Source organism: Spermophilus citellus, assembly GCF_964194105.1.
Source record: "Spermophilus citellus genome assembly, chromosome: 3".
In the NCBI taxonomy this organism is placed as follows: domain Eukaryota; kingdom Metazoa; phylum Chordata; class Mammalia; order Rodentia; family Sciuridae; genus Spermophilus; species Spermophilus citellus.
In genome coordinates this window covers 38177044-38196195 of record NC_138184.1, presented here as the reverse complement: position 1 = coordinate 38196195, position 19152 = coordinate 38177044, and the positions used below count along the sequence as shown (strand labels likewise).

At 38.7% G+C, this 19152-nt stretch overlaps 1 protein-coding gene across 1 annotated transcript in view; it reads left to right on the top strand.

Annotated features, from left to right (window-relative positions):
• UBE2E1 (ubiquitin conjugating enzyme E2 E1) overlaps positions 1–19152 on the top strand; it is a 73531-nt gene that overhangs the window by 53089 nt on the left and 1290 nt on the right. The window contains exons 4-5 of the mRNA XM_081283523.1: positions 17517–17649; positions 18953–19100. Coding sequence (XP_081139649.1) covers positions 17517–17649; positions 18953–19100 — 281 coding nt within the window. The remainder of the gene's footprint in view (positions 1–17516; positions 17650–18952; positions 19101–19152) is intronic.

The following is a 19152-nucleotide window of genomic DNA, read 5'->3' as shown; positions in this document are numbered from 1 at the left end:
TGTGCTATGGATGTCCTATTAAGGAATTTGGAGCCTGACCCCACAATATGTAGATTGGAGCCAACTTTTTCTTCTATCAGACGCAGAATCTCTGATTTGATGTCAAGCTCCTTGATCCATTTTGAGTTAACTTTTGTGCATGGCGAGAGAAAGGGATTCAGTTTCATTTTGTTGCATATGGATTTCCAGTTACCCTGTTCATGGATAGGCAGAACTAACATTATCAAAATGGCGGTATTACCAAAAGTTCTCTATAGGTTTAATGCAATGCCAATCAAAATCCCAACGGCATTTCTTGTAGAAATAGATAAAGCAATCATGAAATTCATGTGGAAAAATAAAAGACCCAGAATAGCAAAAGCAATTCTAAGCAGGAAGTGTGAATCAGGCGGTATAGCGATACCAGATTTCAAACTATATTACAGAGCAATAGTGACAAAAACAGCATGGTACTGGTACCAAAACAGGCAGGTGGACCAATGGTACAGAATAGAGGACACAGAGACTAATCCACAAAGTTAAAACTATCTTATATTTGATAAAGGGGCTAAAAGCATGCAATGGAGGAAGGATAGCATCTTCAACAGATGGTGTTGGGAAAACAACATGAATTTATTATCTCCCAGTTAACATGGATGAGTAGTGTAGGTCCAGCTGAGCTGAGTCCTCTGCTCAGGGTCTCTTGAGCTTACAGTGAAGGAGTTGGCAGCCTGTGTCTTCATCTGAAGCCCTTCCAGGCTCATTCTTGTTGGTAGAACTCCATTCCTTGCAGCTATAGGACTGGGTACACTGTCTTTGTCTTTCCACAGGTAGTTTCTCATGGCAACTTGCGTTTCAAAGCCAGCAGGAAACTCTCCAGCCAGTAAAGACTTGAGTCTTCATATAAATTAAACACAACCTGGTCTAGGGAGTGTCATCCCATTGACTTTGCCATATTCTAGTGGTTAGAAGCAAGTCACAAGCCCACACTCAAGGAGAGGAGATCCAGCAGCCCATCTTAGAATTCTACCTACCAGAGGGTCTTGGAATTTGCTCCCTGAACATACCCTTCGCCAATCCTTACCCTTGAACCAAACCTCCTCCTGCCTCATCCCAATTTCCAAGGTACCACAGATTGCCAAGTCTTTAAGGGATTATATGGAATATACAGATATAATCTTGGCTTTCTTGACATCCAGGTAAGGATTTTCTTTGCTTGAATATTCAGACCTTTTGCCACTAATTACTAAGCCTTCTTGTTTCTAAGCTTTTGTTGCTAATGTTTCCTTACCATTCCTCCTTATCTTTGGAGGCATAGACCCTTTAAATAACCCCCTTACTGTAATGTGGGTGGATTTTGGAGAAAGAGTAAGAAGTTGATGTGTGCTGTCTTTCTCCCATCTTTATGCATGTGTCCTGTGGTATCTGTATTTTTTCCAGTATGTTAGGGTTACATTTTCTTTTTGAGAAGGAAAGAAATGAGGCTAAAATTCCCACTTACCTTTTTTTCCACATTCTTCTATTCTTTAAACTTTATTTTCCAGTCAATACATTTGGGTTCATAGCCCCATTCGTGACCTTGAAACCAAACTCCTCACTTTGGGCTTGGAACAATTGCCTCCTTTCCTTTTAACCAGAACTTTTGTTGGCTTAGGTCTCCTAGAAAAGGCCCAATCTAGAATAGGCACAGACCCTTGGCAGTTAGTTCTCCGAGAGTGTGCTTCATGTAAGATCAGAATGTCATAGAATATGACCCTTCTCTGGGAATACTGCTTGTATTCTCTTAGTATTAACTATTAAATCACTATTATAGTCATTATAGGAAGCAGGTGATAGCAACATGCACTGTCATGTGTTAATTTACAAGTCAGTTTGGCTGACCAGTGGTGAAAGTTCTACATATCTGCTTGCTAGCCCCAATACTAGATTTGTTACACGTGCAGCTATGAAATGTCACATAAGTGTTTCTGTCAACTGTAACAGCTAGCTTTGTGAAAACAGGCATTTAGTGCTCAGCTAGAAGGGCATGTAGACACTACAGGATGGAGAATCACTTAGGTAACAGAGTTGGTGGTGAAAATATAGCCAGGTCCTTCCCCTCCAAGCCTTTCTCTGTATTTCACATTCAAGGTATAGCCTCAGTCATTTGGTTTCTCAGCCCTATGCAAATATAAACAGCCTTCCCCTTTCCTCTCCACACTATCTGGGACCAAGAAGGACATCAGTGACTTCCTAAGTACAATAGCTCTCCTTACCTCCCCACCCTGTTATTTCCTGGTAGTTCTGAGTTGCAGGTCCTGCGTTGGAGAGGGAAGGAGGAACAAAGAGGTAGCAGAGGCTTCAGCTTCACAGAGCCTGGGTGATACTGTATTCTCAGGCAGGGGTTGACCTCACTTGTCAGTGGAGGGCATTCCAGTGACTGCTGGACTTCCTAGTGCCACTGTGAACTAGAAAGAAATAATGTTTGGGACCAAATGGATGGTGTTTGGGACTGAACTAACTTCTAAGCTGGGGAAAGTAGGTGTCATTTTCTTTATTGTCTTGTAGCATTAGGGGGAAGATTAAAAAGAAATGTACTTATTTCTTGGTCTTTGCAATTTAGGAACATAATATTTTGACTGTTGAATTGATATTTGTTTTCTACAAAGCTGTCCTTAGTTTCCATTAAGGTGGGGATTCTGAGAATTTTTGAGTTGTCAAGTTATTTTTGAAATCTTCTCTACATTAAGTACTGTGTGGTATGTGTTTATTATCAACCAATGTATTTCTACAAAGTGAATTAATTTTTAAGAATTTAATCATATCTTTGAGCAGATAACAAGATTTCCTTCTTTCTGTTAATCCCAACTTCCATTCAAATATGAAAGAGAAATAAAGTAAGGAAAGAGATGAGGACCTGGAAATGTAATTAAATAATTTGTGTGGTGAGTCCAAAAATATGATTTTATTGGAAGCTCCATGATGTAGTGGAAAAGAATAGCATTGCAGCGAATCTGGAGTGCTTGGCAAGAACTGCATTCCAAGCTTTTCTGACTGTACAAACACAGTCACTTGCGTTGTGTTTTCCTGTCTTTAAAATGGGTATCATGTTTCCTTTCCTGATTCAGAGGGTTTGGGTACAGAACAAAAACTGTCAAAATCTAGGACCTGGTGGAGGTGGCTCAAGCTTGTAATCCCAGTGGCTCCGGAGGCTGAGGCAGGAAGATTGTGAGTTCAAAGCCTGCCTCAGCAAAAATGAGGTGCTAAGCAACTCAGTGAGACCCTGTCTCTAAATAAAATACAAAATAGGGCTGGGGATGGGGCTCAGTGGCTCCTGAGTTCAATCCCCAGTTACCCTCCCGCCCCCCGAAAAAAGATACCTAGTAAAGAGTTTTTAAGTTATATGTTTTTCTACAAATGTTAGGGTTTTTCTGTCTTCATCTTATGTTGGCTCTAAATTCTGTAGAACTGAATTCAAACTTAGTTTTTCATGTATTTGGATAAATTATTTTCAACTTTTTGGATGTATAATTATTTTGACTGTGATGATGAACAGCTACTGACTAGCTAATAGTTGGTTTTTCTTAATTTAAAAAGGGAGGAAGAACACCTTGGTAAAAGGGTCTCCTGTGTGTGCTGTCTGCTTGTGTGCCCCACCTGCTGAACACACACACCCTGGAGATTAAGCCCATGATCTTGCACATGCTTGGTAAACATTCTGCCACTGAGCTCTCCCCCCAAAACCCTTTTTGAGACAGGATCTACTTAGCTGCCTAGGCTGCCCTAGGTGTGCGCCCCCCCACCTCCTGAGTAACTGGGACTTCAGGGCATTCACAAGCTAGCTCCCTGCCTCCTTTTGAAGGTGGATTTGCATCCTGCTATTTCAGCAAACTTGAGCCCTTTGATTTACACTGTTGCAAGAGTCTCAGTATTTCCTGAGATTCAGTTTCCTGCTCCCTAGCAGCATAGTTAAAGAAGTTAGGAATGAACACCTGAATTGGAGAGAGAAGTGAGGAGAAGGGAAGACAGTGAGATAATGTCCATTCATTCTAGGCATTTCCAAATTTTCAGGTTAAATGTCAATGGAAGTTTTTATCCTAGGTCAAATCTAGTCTGTCCTTTAATGAGACCACACAGCCACATGAAACTTGACACTCTTGTGATCACTGATTTTCTGAGGGGTTTTAGTTGAGGATGGGAGCAGTCAAACATAGTCTATGAATGGTTATTTTAGATTTTTACCCAAGGCGATGGTACAGGTTGAGTATAGTATTCATTTATTTATTTATTTATGGTGCTGAGGATTGAACCCAGGGCCTCACACGTGCTAGGCAAGCGCACTACCAGTGAGCCCAACCCCACCCCTAGTATTCCTAATCTTAAAAACCAAATCTTTTTGAGCACAGGCATGATACAAGTTCAGATTTTACATATAACATATGACATTGCAGTTAAAATTGCTACATGTGTATATGAAACAAAGAATTTCATGTTTAGAACTGGCTCCAAACCCAAGTATCTCATTATGTATATGCAGATATTCTCCAGTTAACAAAAATTGCAAGTTAAAGTACTTTTTGTCCAAACCATATTGGATAAGGGATACTCGACCTGTATGTATGTCAGTACATCGCTCTTGAGATCATACTTTGGCCCTAAGAAGCAGGGATGAACTTGTCAAAAGATCTTTCCTCAGAGCCTTTCCTGTGCTGTTCTAACCCTATGAAAATTGGGCTTAAGTAAAATGAAGATTGAATGGATAGAGCAGCAGTATTGATAGCTCAGATTGAGTAACCCCCTACCTACTCTTCCAAGGAGGAGATAAAAATCAATACTGGCTTTCTAATTAGACACCCTACTTACCTCAGTAACCATAGTTACTTTTACTTTTTCTTTTACTTAGTGGATAATAATTCAAATCCCCTGAATTTCATCCTGCTTTTTTTTTTTTTTTTATCCCAGGGATTTAACACAAGAGTGCTTTACCACTGAGCCACTTCTCCCATCCTTTTATTTTCCAGACAGGGTATTGTTAAATTGATTAGGGCCTCACTAAGTTGCTGAGGCTGACCTGGAACTTGGGATCCTCCTGCCTCAGCCTTTGGAGTTGCTGGGATTACAGGTGTGTACCATCACACCTGGCCATAAACCACTTTTAAGAGTTGGCTATATTGTTTCTCTCTTAAAAAATGAGATTGTTACCAGGCACATGGCACATGCCTGTAATCCCAGAGGCTTGGGAGGCAGAGGCAGGAGGCTCACAAGTTCAAAGCCAGTCTTGGCAATGGTGAGGCATTAAACAACTTAGTGAGACCCTGTCTCTAAATAAAATACACAGTAGGTCTGGGGATGTGGCTTCAGAGGTTGAGTGTACCTGAGTTCATTCCCTGGTACCAAAAAAAGAAGATTGTTTGCATACTGTTCTGGAACTCCCCCACCCTCCACACCCACACCTCGCGCCCCTTTTCCAGTTAATACATTATGAACTTATTTTCTTTTCTAGTCAGCATACTTCATCTCATTTAAGAGCAGCACAGTGTACCATTGTGTGGTGTACTACGATCTACTTAACGTATATCCTATCAATAATTTAGCACATTCCAAATTTCTCTCCAAATCATAAGAACCTTATAAATAACATCCATTGCATATGTCCAGTTATTTGGGGGCATTTCAGAGAACTGTCAGAAAAACAGACTGTTTCAAAGGGTCTTCTAAAGACTTGCCATTCTGACAGGTAAAATGATACCAGTGTTTCATTCGCATTTGAGTCTAAGATTGAGAATTTATTATTTATTGGCCGGCCATATGGGTTTCCACCTTTGAGAAATGCTTGTGTGCTTTATTCACTGATATTATTTTAAAATTTTACTCACTATATTAAGTCTAAATGAGGTACTGCAAATATCGTCTCCTCCTACCGCCTTTATAAACTTTGCCGATGGTGTCTTTCTGTTCATTTTTTCTTGTGTGCTTTAACTTTAGTGTGACTCAAATTTTGGCTCTCCTAGAAGATTATTGAGATGAGATCTCTAATACAAGTGCTGTAATTTATTTCAAGGTGCGAGAGGGAGAGAGTTGGGAAGTGAAAGAAGAAAAGTCAATAAAGGGTGCCTTACCAAAATCAAGCCAGCTCCCACAATGAAAGGTGCTGACAGGGAAACTGAGGAATTGGGTAAAGCACTTGCTTCACGTAGCCAATCCCAAAAACCCAAATGCCGAATGTTTTCTATGATAAAAGGATGCTGATTCATAGAGGGGGAGTGTGGGAAGAATAGATGAACTCTAGATAGGGCAGAGGGGAGGGAGGAGAAGGGAGGCGGGGTATGGGGTTAGAAATGATGGTGGAATGTCATAGACATCATTATCCAAAGTACATGTTGGAAGAAGACATGAACGGGTGTGAACATACTTTGTATACAACCAGAGATATGAAAAATTGTGCTCTATGTGTGAAGTAGGAATTATAATGCATTCCGCTATCTCAAATAAAAAAATTAATTTAAAAAATTGTCCTACCCAGATAACTGTTATTGAGACTGCTCTTGAAAGAGTGGTGCCAGTTGTTTATTGCTGTGTGGTGTAAAATAACAACCACCATTTGTTGTTAGAACTTTTCTTAGATCTAGAGGCAGACTGGGGCTGGGCTCAGCTGAGTGGGTCTCTGATGATCATCTGAATGCTCTCTCACACTCACCTGCCTGGGCTTAGCACACCAAAGAGCTGAGGGGCAGAAAACCCCTGGCTGCTTAGGTTAAATTCTCAATCTTCATAGGGTCTAGCCACGAGGTGTCTGCTGTATTGGAAGCCTTTGGGGAAGCTAGACTTCTTATGTGATGAATGTGATGGTGAGGGTTTCCAAGGCACATAGAAAGAGAGACAGCTGCACATGCCAGGAGAAAACCATCTCTCCTTTTTCCAGCTTGGGAAGTCACATGCTTCATCACTTTAAATGTAATTACTACCAGCCTGGGGGTGGGGGTAGACTACCCCAAGAGGGGGGGCGATTTCAAAGAATCTATGTTGTTAGACCACCTCACTTGCCTGTTGCCATGAATGAGCAAAGGAGCCTTAGGGTGATAAAGGATGTGGCAAGGCACTGTGTTGGCCTCTGCTATAGGTTGTCAGGATAGGAAAGGCTCCCGAGCCCCAAACTGTAAAACTGTTAGTTTAAATTTCTTCTAATTTCTATTTAAAATTTTTAATGGTTTATAAACTATACTAATAATTAAAATAGTCTAGTAAGTGGTTCTTAGACTTTGGTTTCGAGACTTTGTTACAGGGCTGGGTATGTGGCTCAATGATAGAGCACTTGCCTAGCATGCATAAGACCCTGGGTTCCTTCCCCAGCCCAGGTTAAAAAAAGAAAAGATCCCATTACACTCTTAATAACTTATTGCAGATCCCAGGAGATTTTGATTGTATGGTTAATAATTATTGATTTTTACTGTATTAAAAATTTCTAATACAGTAAAACATTAAAGTTTCTATAATTTAAAAATAGTAAACAGAAAATAGAATTTTTAATAAAAAAAACTTTTCTAAATTAAAAACTTAGAAGAATAGCACTGTTTTACATATTTGCAAATTGATTTAATGTCTGACTTAATAGAAAACAGCTGGACTTTCATCTCTGCTTCTGCGTTCAGTCTGTTGCCACATCACATCTGGTGTAGCCTCTAAAAACCTCATACAATTGTGAGAAAATGGGGGTAAAAATGGCAAATAGTGATTTAGATTGGTAGTTTGGGCCTTGTGCCCTCCCTGAGAGGGCCTTGGGAGAGCCGCCTCACCCTTCCCTGATGATGGAAATCCAGCTTTAGCTGAAAGTATTTTCAAGGAAGTTACAGGGCCTGGACCTAGGATGCCTTAAGAAGGAGGATGCTGAGTGAGGATGAAGAAACAGCAAGATTGCCAAAAAAGCAGGAAAGAAGTTCCAGGCCGATTGGGTGGTGTAGGAAATCCACTCATAATTAGGGTAATTAACCACAAGGAATCCAAATTAGAATTCTTTGAAAGCAAAAGGGCAATAAAAAACTGATATTACTGAAGGTTTTACCAAAAAAAAAATTATAATAGAAGTTCACATCACACAATAAGTGAACAGAAATCGCTGTGCAAGCTGGGCACAGGTAATCTCAGCAGTTTGGGAGGCTGAGGCAGGAAGATCGAAAGTTAAAAGCCAAAGCCAGCCTCAACAACTTCAGCGAGGCCCTAAGCAACTCAGCAAGACAGTCTCTTCAAAAAATAAAAAGAGCCCAGGATGTGGCTCAGTAATTAAGCACCCTAGGTTAAATCCCTGGCAATCCCCGCAAAAACAAAAGCGAAAAACAACACTGCTAAAGTCTGATTCTTGTACACTAACACTTGTGTCATGTCCCATGTTTCCCACTGACCTTGTAGCCCCCCTCCCCACCCCCCAGTCTGAGTTGGCAACAATGTAATATGGAAGCTGCCTAGGAGGTGTGAATGAGAAACCTTAGCCAATGAAGCAAATTTCATAATCAAAGATACATTCTAAAATTTTGTCTCAGAATTGAGTAAAACCTGGTAAGTTCCTTTATAAGACTTTGTGTCTTTTAAATGCTTTCCTTGTGACACTGTTGCTTTGGGGGTTCAGCACTAAATGTGTGGAGGAAATGTTAATGACTATACTATCTTATCTCTGAAAGCTTTTCCCCAATTGCCTCTCACTTATCCACAATACAGATAACATCCTAATAGAAGAATTGGTTATGTCCTGTGAACTGGTAACTCTTAAGAACCAGAGACTAGTAATTTATTTCCCTTTACTCATTTGGATAGCAGTTTATATATACCAATGGAAGCATGCATCTTAAGAAGCTGGACTCAGTTCAGACTGGGGTAGATACCCGGCTCTGGATTATTTAGTGAGAGTGGAAGTCATTGTCACACCTGATTCTGCGCAGACACTATTTTCCTACCAAATTAAAATTATTCTAAGTCAGGCTTGTATAGTTTAGAGAGCTGTCGTTGGACCCAGTTTATCCTATATTCAAATGGTTTCCAAGACAGAAGGAATGCTGATCCTCTCATTCTCTATAATTATTCCTGTGCTTTCCTCTTCTTTCAGGCCCTTGAAGTGGAATTAGATAGTCTTTTCGTTGCTTGCTACCTACCCACACCACTGTACTGATAGGTCAGAAGTTAAAGCATGTTAAAGCTCAGTTTACCTAAAACTCAGACAATATGGCCATCTGTAATGACCCCCTAATGTTCATGATGTTTAGATCTGCTCTTTGCCATCTTTGACATGAAGTATCTTGACTCTTTGCTTACTCATAAACGACCTTTTTTTTTTTAAAGAGAGAGAGGAGAGAGAGAGAGAGAGAGAGAGAGAGAGAGAGAGAATTTTTAATATTTATTTCTTAGTTCTCGGCGGACACAACATCTTTGTTTGTATGTGGTGCTGAGGATCGAACCTGGGCCGCACGCATGCCAGGCGAGCGCGCTACCGCTTGAGCCACATCCCCAGCCTCATAAATGATCTTGAGAGTGGTTTTATTTTTAAAATCACGTCCTTATTCTATGAATACCTTTTTTTCAGTATTGTAATGTAAATTTTCAAAGTGGATTATCACTACTTTCTAAAGGAGCCGCACATACAGTAAAACTACAGTTGAATGACTAGCCGAGCAAGATCAAGCCATTATGGTGTTATAATTATTTTACCTGATTTTAAAACATTGTTGCATAATCCTAAACAGTGGTACATATTTGATTGTTTGATTAAATATTGTTAACTGTTGTTAATAGCAAGTTCTATAGTATCTGTGGGAAATTACTCCTCTCCAGAAACTTAAAATCTGGTGTAATAGAGTATGTGTACCCAAATGACTATGACATTGTAGTTTATGCAGATTTGTTTTCTTTCTGGTTTGGAACAGATTTTAAAAGTGAACTCTACAGCTTTCTTAGGCCAGAAGTCAGCCTTGTATTTTGGGCCCACTGTGTTCCATCATAACTCCCTAGATACACTGGGTCCTGTTGCTATAAATTCTTCTGTGAGTACCAGCTTTGCTGGGGCCTATAGGTTGACCCTTGGTTTGGAAGTTCTTTGCAAGGGATAGTAATCTGAATGGTACATTCCCAGCAGTACAGAGTGTCTGTCTTCCTTTTTCTCCACCTTATATGAGGGTGCCTCTTAGTTAATTAGAACTATGGCACTTGAAAAACCACATCTCTAGCCTATTAGTCTCCTTAGTGAGGTTTTCTGATATTTGTTCTTTCTGGCACTCAATTCTAGGTTACAAGTGGTTACTGTTTAATGAAGAAGGGATGCTGAGGGCAAGAAGTTAAAATTTTTTAAAAAATTTATTTTTGTAGTTGTACATGGACAACATGCATGCCTTTATTTTATTTTTTTCATTTTTATGTGGTGCTAAGGATAGAACCCAGTGCCCCACACATGCTAGGCAAATGCTCTGTCACTGAGCTACAGCCCAGGCCCTCTATTTATTATAAAAGTCTTCTGGATAAGCCAAATATAGAAGATCTCATGGAGCAACAGCTTTTACCCCCTGTAGATTTGGAGATCACTGTTGGGGAAGAGGATTTGTTCTGGTTGTTGACTAACTTCATAGTTCATCATATTGTCTATGAATTTCTTAGCAAAAGAAGAATAAATAAAAAATGCATTTTGAGTAGTGTTCATCATAGGGAATATAGATTTGATTGTGAATCTCTTCCTATAAGCATTTTCTAAATTCTGTTTGATACTGACTTTTGCAGTCTTAATAGAATTGAACATTATCAGGGTTGACAAATTTCTTATTGCAGAGTTACAGAAAAGGGAAGAGAGCTAGACATAATACAAATGTTAATTTAAACCTATAAAATTAGAAAAGAGTTGATCTTTATTGCCACTTAATGTCTTTTATAGCTGACTTCTCAAAATTAAGTTAAGAATGGTTTGGTGCCAGGTGTGGTGGCTCATACCTGCAATCCTGAGGTTGAGGCAGGAGGAGCACAAGTTTGAGGCCAGCTTCAGCAACTTACTGAGATGGTATCTAAAAATAAAAGGGGATGGGGATGTAGCTCAGTGGTAGAGTGCCCCTGCATCCAATCCCCAGTACCACACACACAAAAAAAGATGTTGATGGAGGGTGGTCTTATGTGATGGGCACTGGAGTCTGACAACAGGCTCAAACTGAAGCTCCCTTGCCTTTACTAACTTAAGCTTGAGCAAAGTTTCTCGAAGGCATCATCCTTGGCACTACTGACAATTTAGGCTGAGGTGACTGCTGTTATAGAAGCTGTCAGATGATCTGTACCATATTTAGGAACATCCCTTAGCATCCTCTCTCCCATTGTGTGATTCAAAATGACTGCCAAGTGTTCTGGTTACCTCTGATTGAGAACCACTGCTGTAAGACTACAGCTGAAATGGAGATTTAGGAGATTTTGTGATATGAATGGTACACTTAAAAACAAGTGGCTAGTATTATCATAAATATTCTCCAAAGAAAGAAGATAGACCTGGAATAGCCAATCAGCAGTCTTTGCCACATCTTCCTTTCTGGGGCTTGTAACTGGGATTTTTAGGTAGGTTGATGAGAATTTAGAATTGAGTTGGTTTCAAGCCTATATTCTTTCTTGAAATATGACATACTTGAACTGTTCAGTCTCTTTCTCCGCTGTCACTTCCTCTGCTTTCCTGCCTATTTCTAGCATGATGTATCTTTTAGCCTCTCACCTTTCATCATTTTTTTTCTAACTATGAGAGCAGAAAACTAAGCCTTTAAAATTATAGCTTTTAAAAAAAATCTAAATTAGGGGCATATGTGTGTGTAAGCAAAAGTCCTTTCTTCTAATAAACTGTTTAAAGTGATTCAATAGAAAAATACATGGGGGGTGGGTACCAGGGATTGAACCCAGGGACCCTTAACTGAGCCCCAGTCCTCTATATTTAGAGACAGGGTCTTGCCAAGTTGTTTAGCGCCTCAATAAGTTGCTGAGACTAGCCTTGAACTCTTCTATCCTCCTGTCTCAGCCTCCCAGGCCACTGGGATTACAGGTGTGCACCAGTGCACCTAGGTTAGAAACAAATTTGAAAAAAAAAAAAAAAAAAAGAATTTCTTTTTTAGTTGTAGATGGACCCAATACCTTTAGTTTGTTAATTTTTTTATGTGGTGTTGAGGATCAAACCCAGTGCCTCACACATGCTAGGTGAGCACTCTATCACTGAGCCACAACCGTAGCCCAGAAACCCCCATTTTACAATTAGTTTGTTTCTCTGCCTCAGAATGTTCTTTAAAAGAAATCAGTGATACCATTTGAAAATTGAAATTGAACTTTGATTTCTATTTAAATGGAAGACCAGCAGAGTTTGCTGTAGTAAATTAGTACTGATGATAGAAATGGGGGAGGACTCACAAACATTTTAAGACAAACCAGAATGAAGTTTAAATGTTACTTTGGAAACTTTTATATTGGAAAATTTTAAGCCAAACTAGGGAGCACATCAAATTCTAGTAAGACTGTTCTGATTAGAGTTTTTTACATTTGGTTTTATTAATTAGACCTTTTTTCTTTTGTACTGTTCAAATTCTGTTTAAAACCCTATGTGTTAAGGAAAAGTTAACTACCAGTTGGTAGTTTTTGGTTTTGTATAATCACCGACATAATGTTAATGAAGCACAAAATGGATACAGCTCTTGTCCAGTGGTAATTGGAAAGAAAATAGGTCTCAGAACTGTCGAGTCCTTGAGGTTCCTCTATCTATCAACAGACTTTCCTGTCCAGGAAGAACCATGTTGTAACTTGTGACAGTCCCTGCTCCTCATGTTTACATGCCTATCTGAAGTCAGAAGCCATCATATAAATAAAATACCATGTCAGAAATAGAAATGACCATTTTTCTAAAATGTGTGCCATAGCAGTATTTGTTTTGACTAGAAGAAAAAAGAAACAACTGGTCGTTTTATTTATTTGTCTTTTTTTGCCTAGTATAAGAGCTTAATGTATTGTACCTTTATTTTATGTATTTATTTTTATGTGGTGCTGAGGATCGAATCCAAAGCCTTGCATGTGCTAGGTGAGTGCTCTACCGCTGAGCCACAACCCCAGCCCTGTGTACTTTCATTTTTTAAAAAAATATATTTTTTAGTTGTAGATGGACACAATTCCACCATGCGGCCAGCGCAATGGTTTCATTAATGAGGTTCTTGGCATTAAAGTTAGCTAGAAGAGATCGAAATAAAACACACAGACTCAGTTACCTTATTTCTATCGCCAGGTCCCAGTCGGCTCCCCTCTCTGGTTCCCACCTCTAACCGCCCAGCAGGGCAGCAAGGATTACTCAGGGCTAGTAGGAGAGAGAGAGAGAGAACACGCCTGGGAGTAGCTTTTTATTGGGGAACAAGAGATTCAGGGGAGAATTCCGTCTAATGAAGATTGAGGGGGGACCGCATTCCAAGGTCAGGGTCAGTGATTGGGCCCCTGGGGTCAGTGGTCAGTCACACCCCCACACGGAGGGTTCTCTCATCAGGAAGGGCCGGGAAAGTTCCGACACAGCCAGAGCGCCTCAGACCCTTAACGGGAGCCACCCAATCACCTGTCAGAAATGGCTTCCCACACACAATACCTTTATTTTATTGTATTTGTTTTTATTTTTATGTAGTGCTGAGGATCAAACCCAGTGCTTCACCTATTCAAGGCAAGCGTTCTACCTCTGACCACACCCCCGGCCTCTATAAAGTGTTCTGGTTATAACCCTTAAATCTGTTTAAGAAAATTTGACAGGCATGACCAGTCTCTCTTCACCACAGCTTTGCACAAACTAATCACAGTTAAATTTTAGCATCTTCAAACAGGGACAAGTGGGTTAAAAATTATACTAATTGATATAAAACCAATGATAGTTAAAGTAGTTGGCTATTTTTTAAAATTCATATTATGCAAAACTGAGATGACCTAATTTCCAGCATCCCAGTCAAAATAAGTGCCCAGGCATAAGCTGCCAGGGTAGATTTCAGACAAAATTATGTGAAGTGTTTTTATTGTTGTTGTTTGTTTTGTGTTTGGAGCTCAAACTGCAGATTGATTAACTAAATTTATGTTTCTCTAAAGTGTACTTCCTTCAACCAGTGTTTGAAATTGAAGTTGAATTTCTTATTGTGGAACCCAAAGTATCTTCTGTTAAAAGAAGGCGTAGAAGGCTGTTAAAAGTATACTTTGCCAACCCAAACATGAGCCTCATCATCTTATTAAGAAATGGGTAGTATACAACCAAAGATATGAAAAACTGTGCTCTATATGTGTAATATGAATTGTAACTCATTCTGCTGTCATATAACAAATTTTTTTCAAAATGGGCAGGGTACTTGAACAGACATTTTGTCCAAACAGCCTTACATAGATTCTCTTGTTCCCTGTTCTGACACTGGCTACCTGATAGCTGTTAACACATGCCCTGCTCCATAGGTCATTGCTCACAAGTGCGTCCTCTTTCAGTGAGAAATGTACAGCCCCTTTACTGTAAGGTTTTGATTTTTTTTTGTTCTCCTGATTAAAAAAAAAATGTATATGACAAAAAGGTACCTGAATTTATCTAGTAGTGGTAAATGCCTAAAGATTTTTTTGTTCTTGTAACAATGCTTGGTCTTTTCAGTGGATTCTCAGCTCTTTCACAGGAACTACTCAGGGGCCCGTAGGTTAGCGATTCCCAATTACTGAATCTTCTTCAGGGCTTCTGTTAGGCATTTATGATTTCAATTACAGTTGATACTGTTTCACATAGTGTTTGTATTTCTTATAACCAATCTTTTTTCTCTTTTTGAAGCTTAACTTTTTTAATGTTTATTTAGTTGTAGATGAACACATAGTATCTTTATTTTTATGTGGTGCTGAGGATCGAACCCAGGGCCTCACACATGTGAGGCAAGCGATCTACCGCTGAGCCACAACCCCAGCCCTTGAAGTTTAACATTTTTTCCTTGTTATATAGTTATGTGGTGTACTTGATTCCTTAACTCCCTTTCTAGACACTAAAAACTTTCAGGAAATTTTATACACAAAACTGAAAGCAGGGTAAATTGCAAAGTAATGATCTTGATTTGGATTTCTAGATATGTATCAGGTGACAAACTATAAAATGTTAAGGCTCATAAGCATTCCTAACTGCCCTATTTTGAGTTATCTGTTACCAAATGCAAACCACTATCTCAAAAAAAGCACTAGAGGAAGCTTTTTAAATTCAGAGAATCTAGGCTGGGAGGGATCCAAGGATTCTTTATTTCAAAAGCCCCATAGTTTATTTTGATGCTCAGTGAAATTTTTCTGTATAGTTTATAAAATCTACTTATAATGGCATTGTTAAACTCCCCTCTCCCCCTAAATACTAAGGAGCCAGCAGAATTTGGGCCTAAGCTAACATGTCACCTAGGGTTAGGCTGATCTTTTTTCTAGGCTGACTTCTTAGCATCATCAAGTTGGATATGAAGAAAATAGTAGGGGTCATCTTGGAATATAGTTAGTGGATTTTAAAGAGCTTTTCTGTACAAAGAAACCTTTGCCTTTAAGACTATATCATGAAATAGATAAGAGATTAGAAACAGAAATTTATTTCTCAGTTTCTGGAGGATAGAAATTTAAGATCAAGGCACTGGGAGCTTCAGTGTCTGGTAGTTAGTTTCCAGGTGGCTGTCTCTTACAGGACAGGGAGAGTTAGGGGTTTGTGTGTGTGTAGACTGAAACCACCCCCACTCATGACCTACTTTCATGACCTAATCTCCAATAGCCCCCACCTCTTAATAACATCTCATTGTAGGTTAGGATCTCAACATATTGGAGGGAGGGGACACAAACATGAAAGCAAGCTTCTGATGACAGAGGACCAGGTTTAATCTCATTGGAGAGGATACAGCATGTTCCTAGAAGGAGAGGGCTGATTAAGAGCCTCAGTGTTGAAAATTATGGTCAGAGATAATGTAAAAGCAGGAAGTCACTTTAAAAAAAAAACACAAAGATAAAAACTTGTTTTAGTTTGGATATATATTTAATAGTTCCTGGGCCTAAGATTTTTTAAGACCATACTGTTCGAGCCCGTGGGGATATTAATATCTGTGATCACTGAGTCTCTTGCTCTCATTCTCTCTCATTCCTGTGAAGCAGGTGGTGTAAAGCTAGGTTTAGATTTAGTAACTTGCTCAAAGTCCCATGGTAAGTGCTCCAGTCAGTTTCTAAGCTCTTTCTGCCTGTAGCCAGCTCAGTTTGGGCCCCATTCTCCCTCAAGATCCAAATGTCATTTTCTCATGTTTCTATTGTTTCTCCCACCCTAAATTTCAGACTGAAAGAAAAAAGAAGAAAAAAAAAACCCCATAGACTAACAGGCTAGTACATGAGCATTCAATAGTGAGTGAATAAATCCAGTTTGTGCCAAACACTTAGAAGAGCAGTTTGCCTTAGTTTTCAAGTCTTTCTAAGCACAGACCTTGTTTACCTGACACACATCATTCTTCAGGCAGCTGTTATGGTGAAGGTTGTAACTAGTCACTCTACACCATTAACCGTGCTACAGCCATGCAATAGCAATTCCCAGTTGTTTTGTCTTTTTCTCTCAACACCACAATACTTCATTTCATGATTTGGACAGGAATGTTAAGCTCTTTGTAGGTGTTAGAATTGGAGGGTAAGGTTTTTAAAAATTGTGTTAATGTACTTGATACAAAGCCCGCTGGAAGCCAATACAATGCTTTGGAAGTGTATTATGGTGAAACTCTGGTATAGCTGAGTGTATTTAATAGGTTGAATTAATGTTGCGACTATAATAGGGAAACTCAGTAGCAGAAATTAATGTATTACTGGATATTGTCATTTTCTTCCCATCTGGCAAAGTTTATAATGTAATTACAATAGTTTATTAGATTCTTTCGTTTTAATTGTGTGTAATATGTGTAGATTCTTTTTTAAAGTTAAGATAATTGAGATAAAGAGCAAGAAAGCATAGCTGCACCAGTTATTGGGTCATAAAATGAAACGTGTTGAAAATGGTCACAAGTAATGATGTAGCTCAGAGGAAAATCTTCAGTCATTTGCCACTAATTTAGCTTCTATGTAATCATGTCTTTTTTGTGTTTGTTTTATGTACCTTTTTTGTGGGGAGGAGTACTAGGTTTGAACCCCGGGTACTTTACCTCTGGGCTCCACCTCAACCCTTTAATTTTTGAGACAGGGTCTTGCTTAGTTGCCCAGGCTGGCATTGAACTTGGAAATCCTCCTGCTTCACCCTGCCGAGTTGCTGGATTATAGGCATGCCCCACCATGCCTGGCTGTTTTCATTTTCTTGTGTGACAAGGAGAGGTGTGAGTTGAGGAATGTTTCTTGCTTGGTGACAGCTAAGTGAACTTAGAATGGATTTAATATTCTTTTACATCCAATTTTTTGACTAATAGCTGATGGGTTTGTTACAGTTTTATCAGATTGTTCCTGAAAGGCACAATTTTGTGAAGAGAATGAAAATATTTAAAATGGAAGAGATATAGTGTAAAATTGGGATAATGCTACCACCTACTTATCTGGCATATATTACTTCACAGTGCTGGTCCCAAAGGTGATAACATCTATGAATGGAGATCAACCATTCTAGGGCCTCCAGGATCTGTGTATGAAGGTGGTGTATTTTTCCTCGATATCACTTTTACACCAGAATATCCCTTCAAGCCTCCAAAGGTAAGAAATGGCCCTGATTTATGCTCAATATCTCTCATAATTCCTATGAGAATAAAATTTAATTACTGACAAAAACTGTAGATTTTTATTATGTCCTAATGAATCTTAAGAATATTTGAGCATACCAAATACCACTTGGGTTTGCCTCATTTGCCAGAGACCATTTCTAGGAGTGTTTAAAATTATGCCATTTCTGGTAACTTTGTTAGCAATCAATAATTGATTCCTTATTTTCCACCCCACAGAAACATTTCTGAACAATTTAAAATAGTATGATGATACTTACACAGTCAAAAACTGAAACACTTATTAATCTTCTACCGAAGTTTTGGATTCTGTTTTTCTGTCATCTTTGGTCTTATTCACATCCTTACCTCTAGGCCTTTCTTTTTACACTAGTAAAAAGAAAAAGACTGCTTAACTCCCTCATGTCTATTATAACTACCCAATAGTCTCTGGTTCTCATCTGAACTGTCAGGAGAACATGTTGGGGAATGGGTAGAATGAATGCAAGAAAAGTTGGGTCTTTTTTTTTTTTTTAAAATGGTGATCACAGAGAATTTTTACATTTCAGGGTACATTACAAAAATTAGGAAACCAAAGTAACTCATTACTGACTGCTCAGTTGTGGAAATATTAATAAATTCTGTCATTTAGGTAAATATACAGATCTGATATGCAGGTCAAAAAAGGGAAATATACTTCAAATTTTGTACTTTTTTTTTGGTGTGTAGCCATTGTTTGCTAGTTTTTAAATATATATATATATATATATATATATATATATATATATATATATATTTTAGTTGTTGATAGGTCTTTATTTTATTTATTTATATGTGGTGCTGAGAATCGAACCCAGTGCTTCACGCATGCCAGCCAAGAGTGCTACCACTGAGCCAAAGCCCCAGCCCCTGTTTGCTAATTTTTAAAGCATTTATGATGACATAAGATTCTCAATATTTGATTCTGATGCTTGCTTTGAACTAGTGTAGTACTACCTTCTAACACAAGAGGTCAGCAAATAGCTGTTCACACTTGGAAATGTTAATATTTAAAAGGTTAAAATTGCTAGATGATTGAGGAAGTATTACATCTCCTTTGCTTTGGTCAGAAGTCATTACTTTAAAAGGAAATTCATAATTCAAGGTGGGATCAAATGAACGTTTTCTAGCCTCAGATTTATTAAAAGTCTTACCTATCTTGTCAGCTTTAAACTATTATTCACTTTATTAACTGGAAATCTAGAAGATTTTTAGTCTTACTGTTTTGAATATAGTTTGATACTTTCTTTTTTTTTTAGGTTACATTTCGAACAAGAATCTATCACTGTAATATTAATAGTCAAGGAGTTATTTGCTTGGATATATTGAAAGATAATTGGAGTCCAGCACTAACTATTTCTAAAGTTCTCCTTTCTATCTGCTCACTTCTTACAGACTGTAATCCTGGTAAGGTTAATATAATTGTTTTATTCTTCCTCATGTGAAAAATACTTGTTTT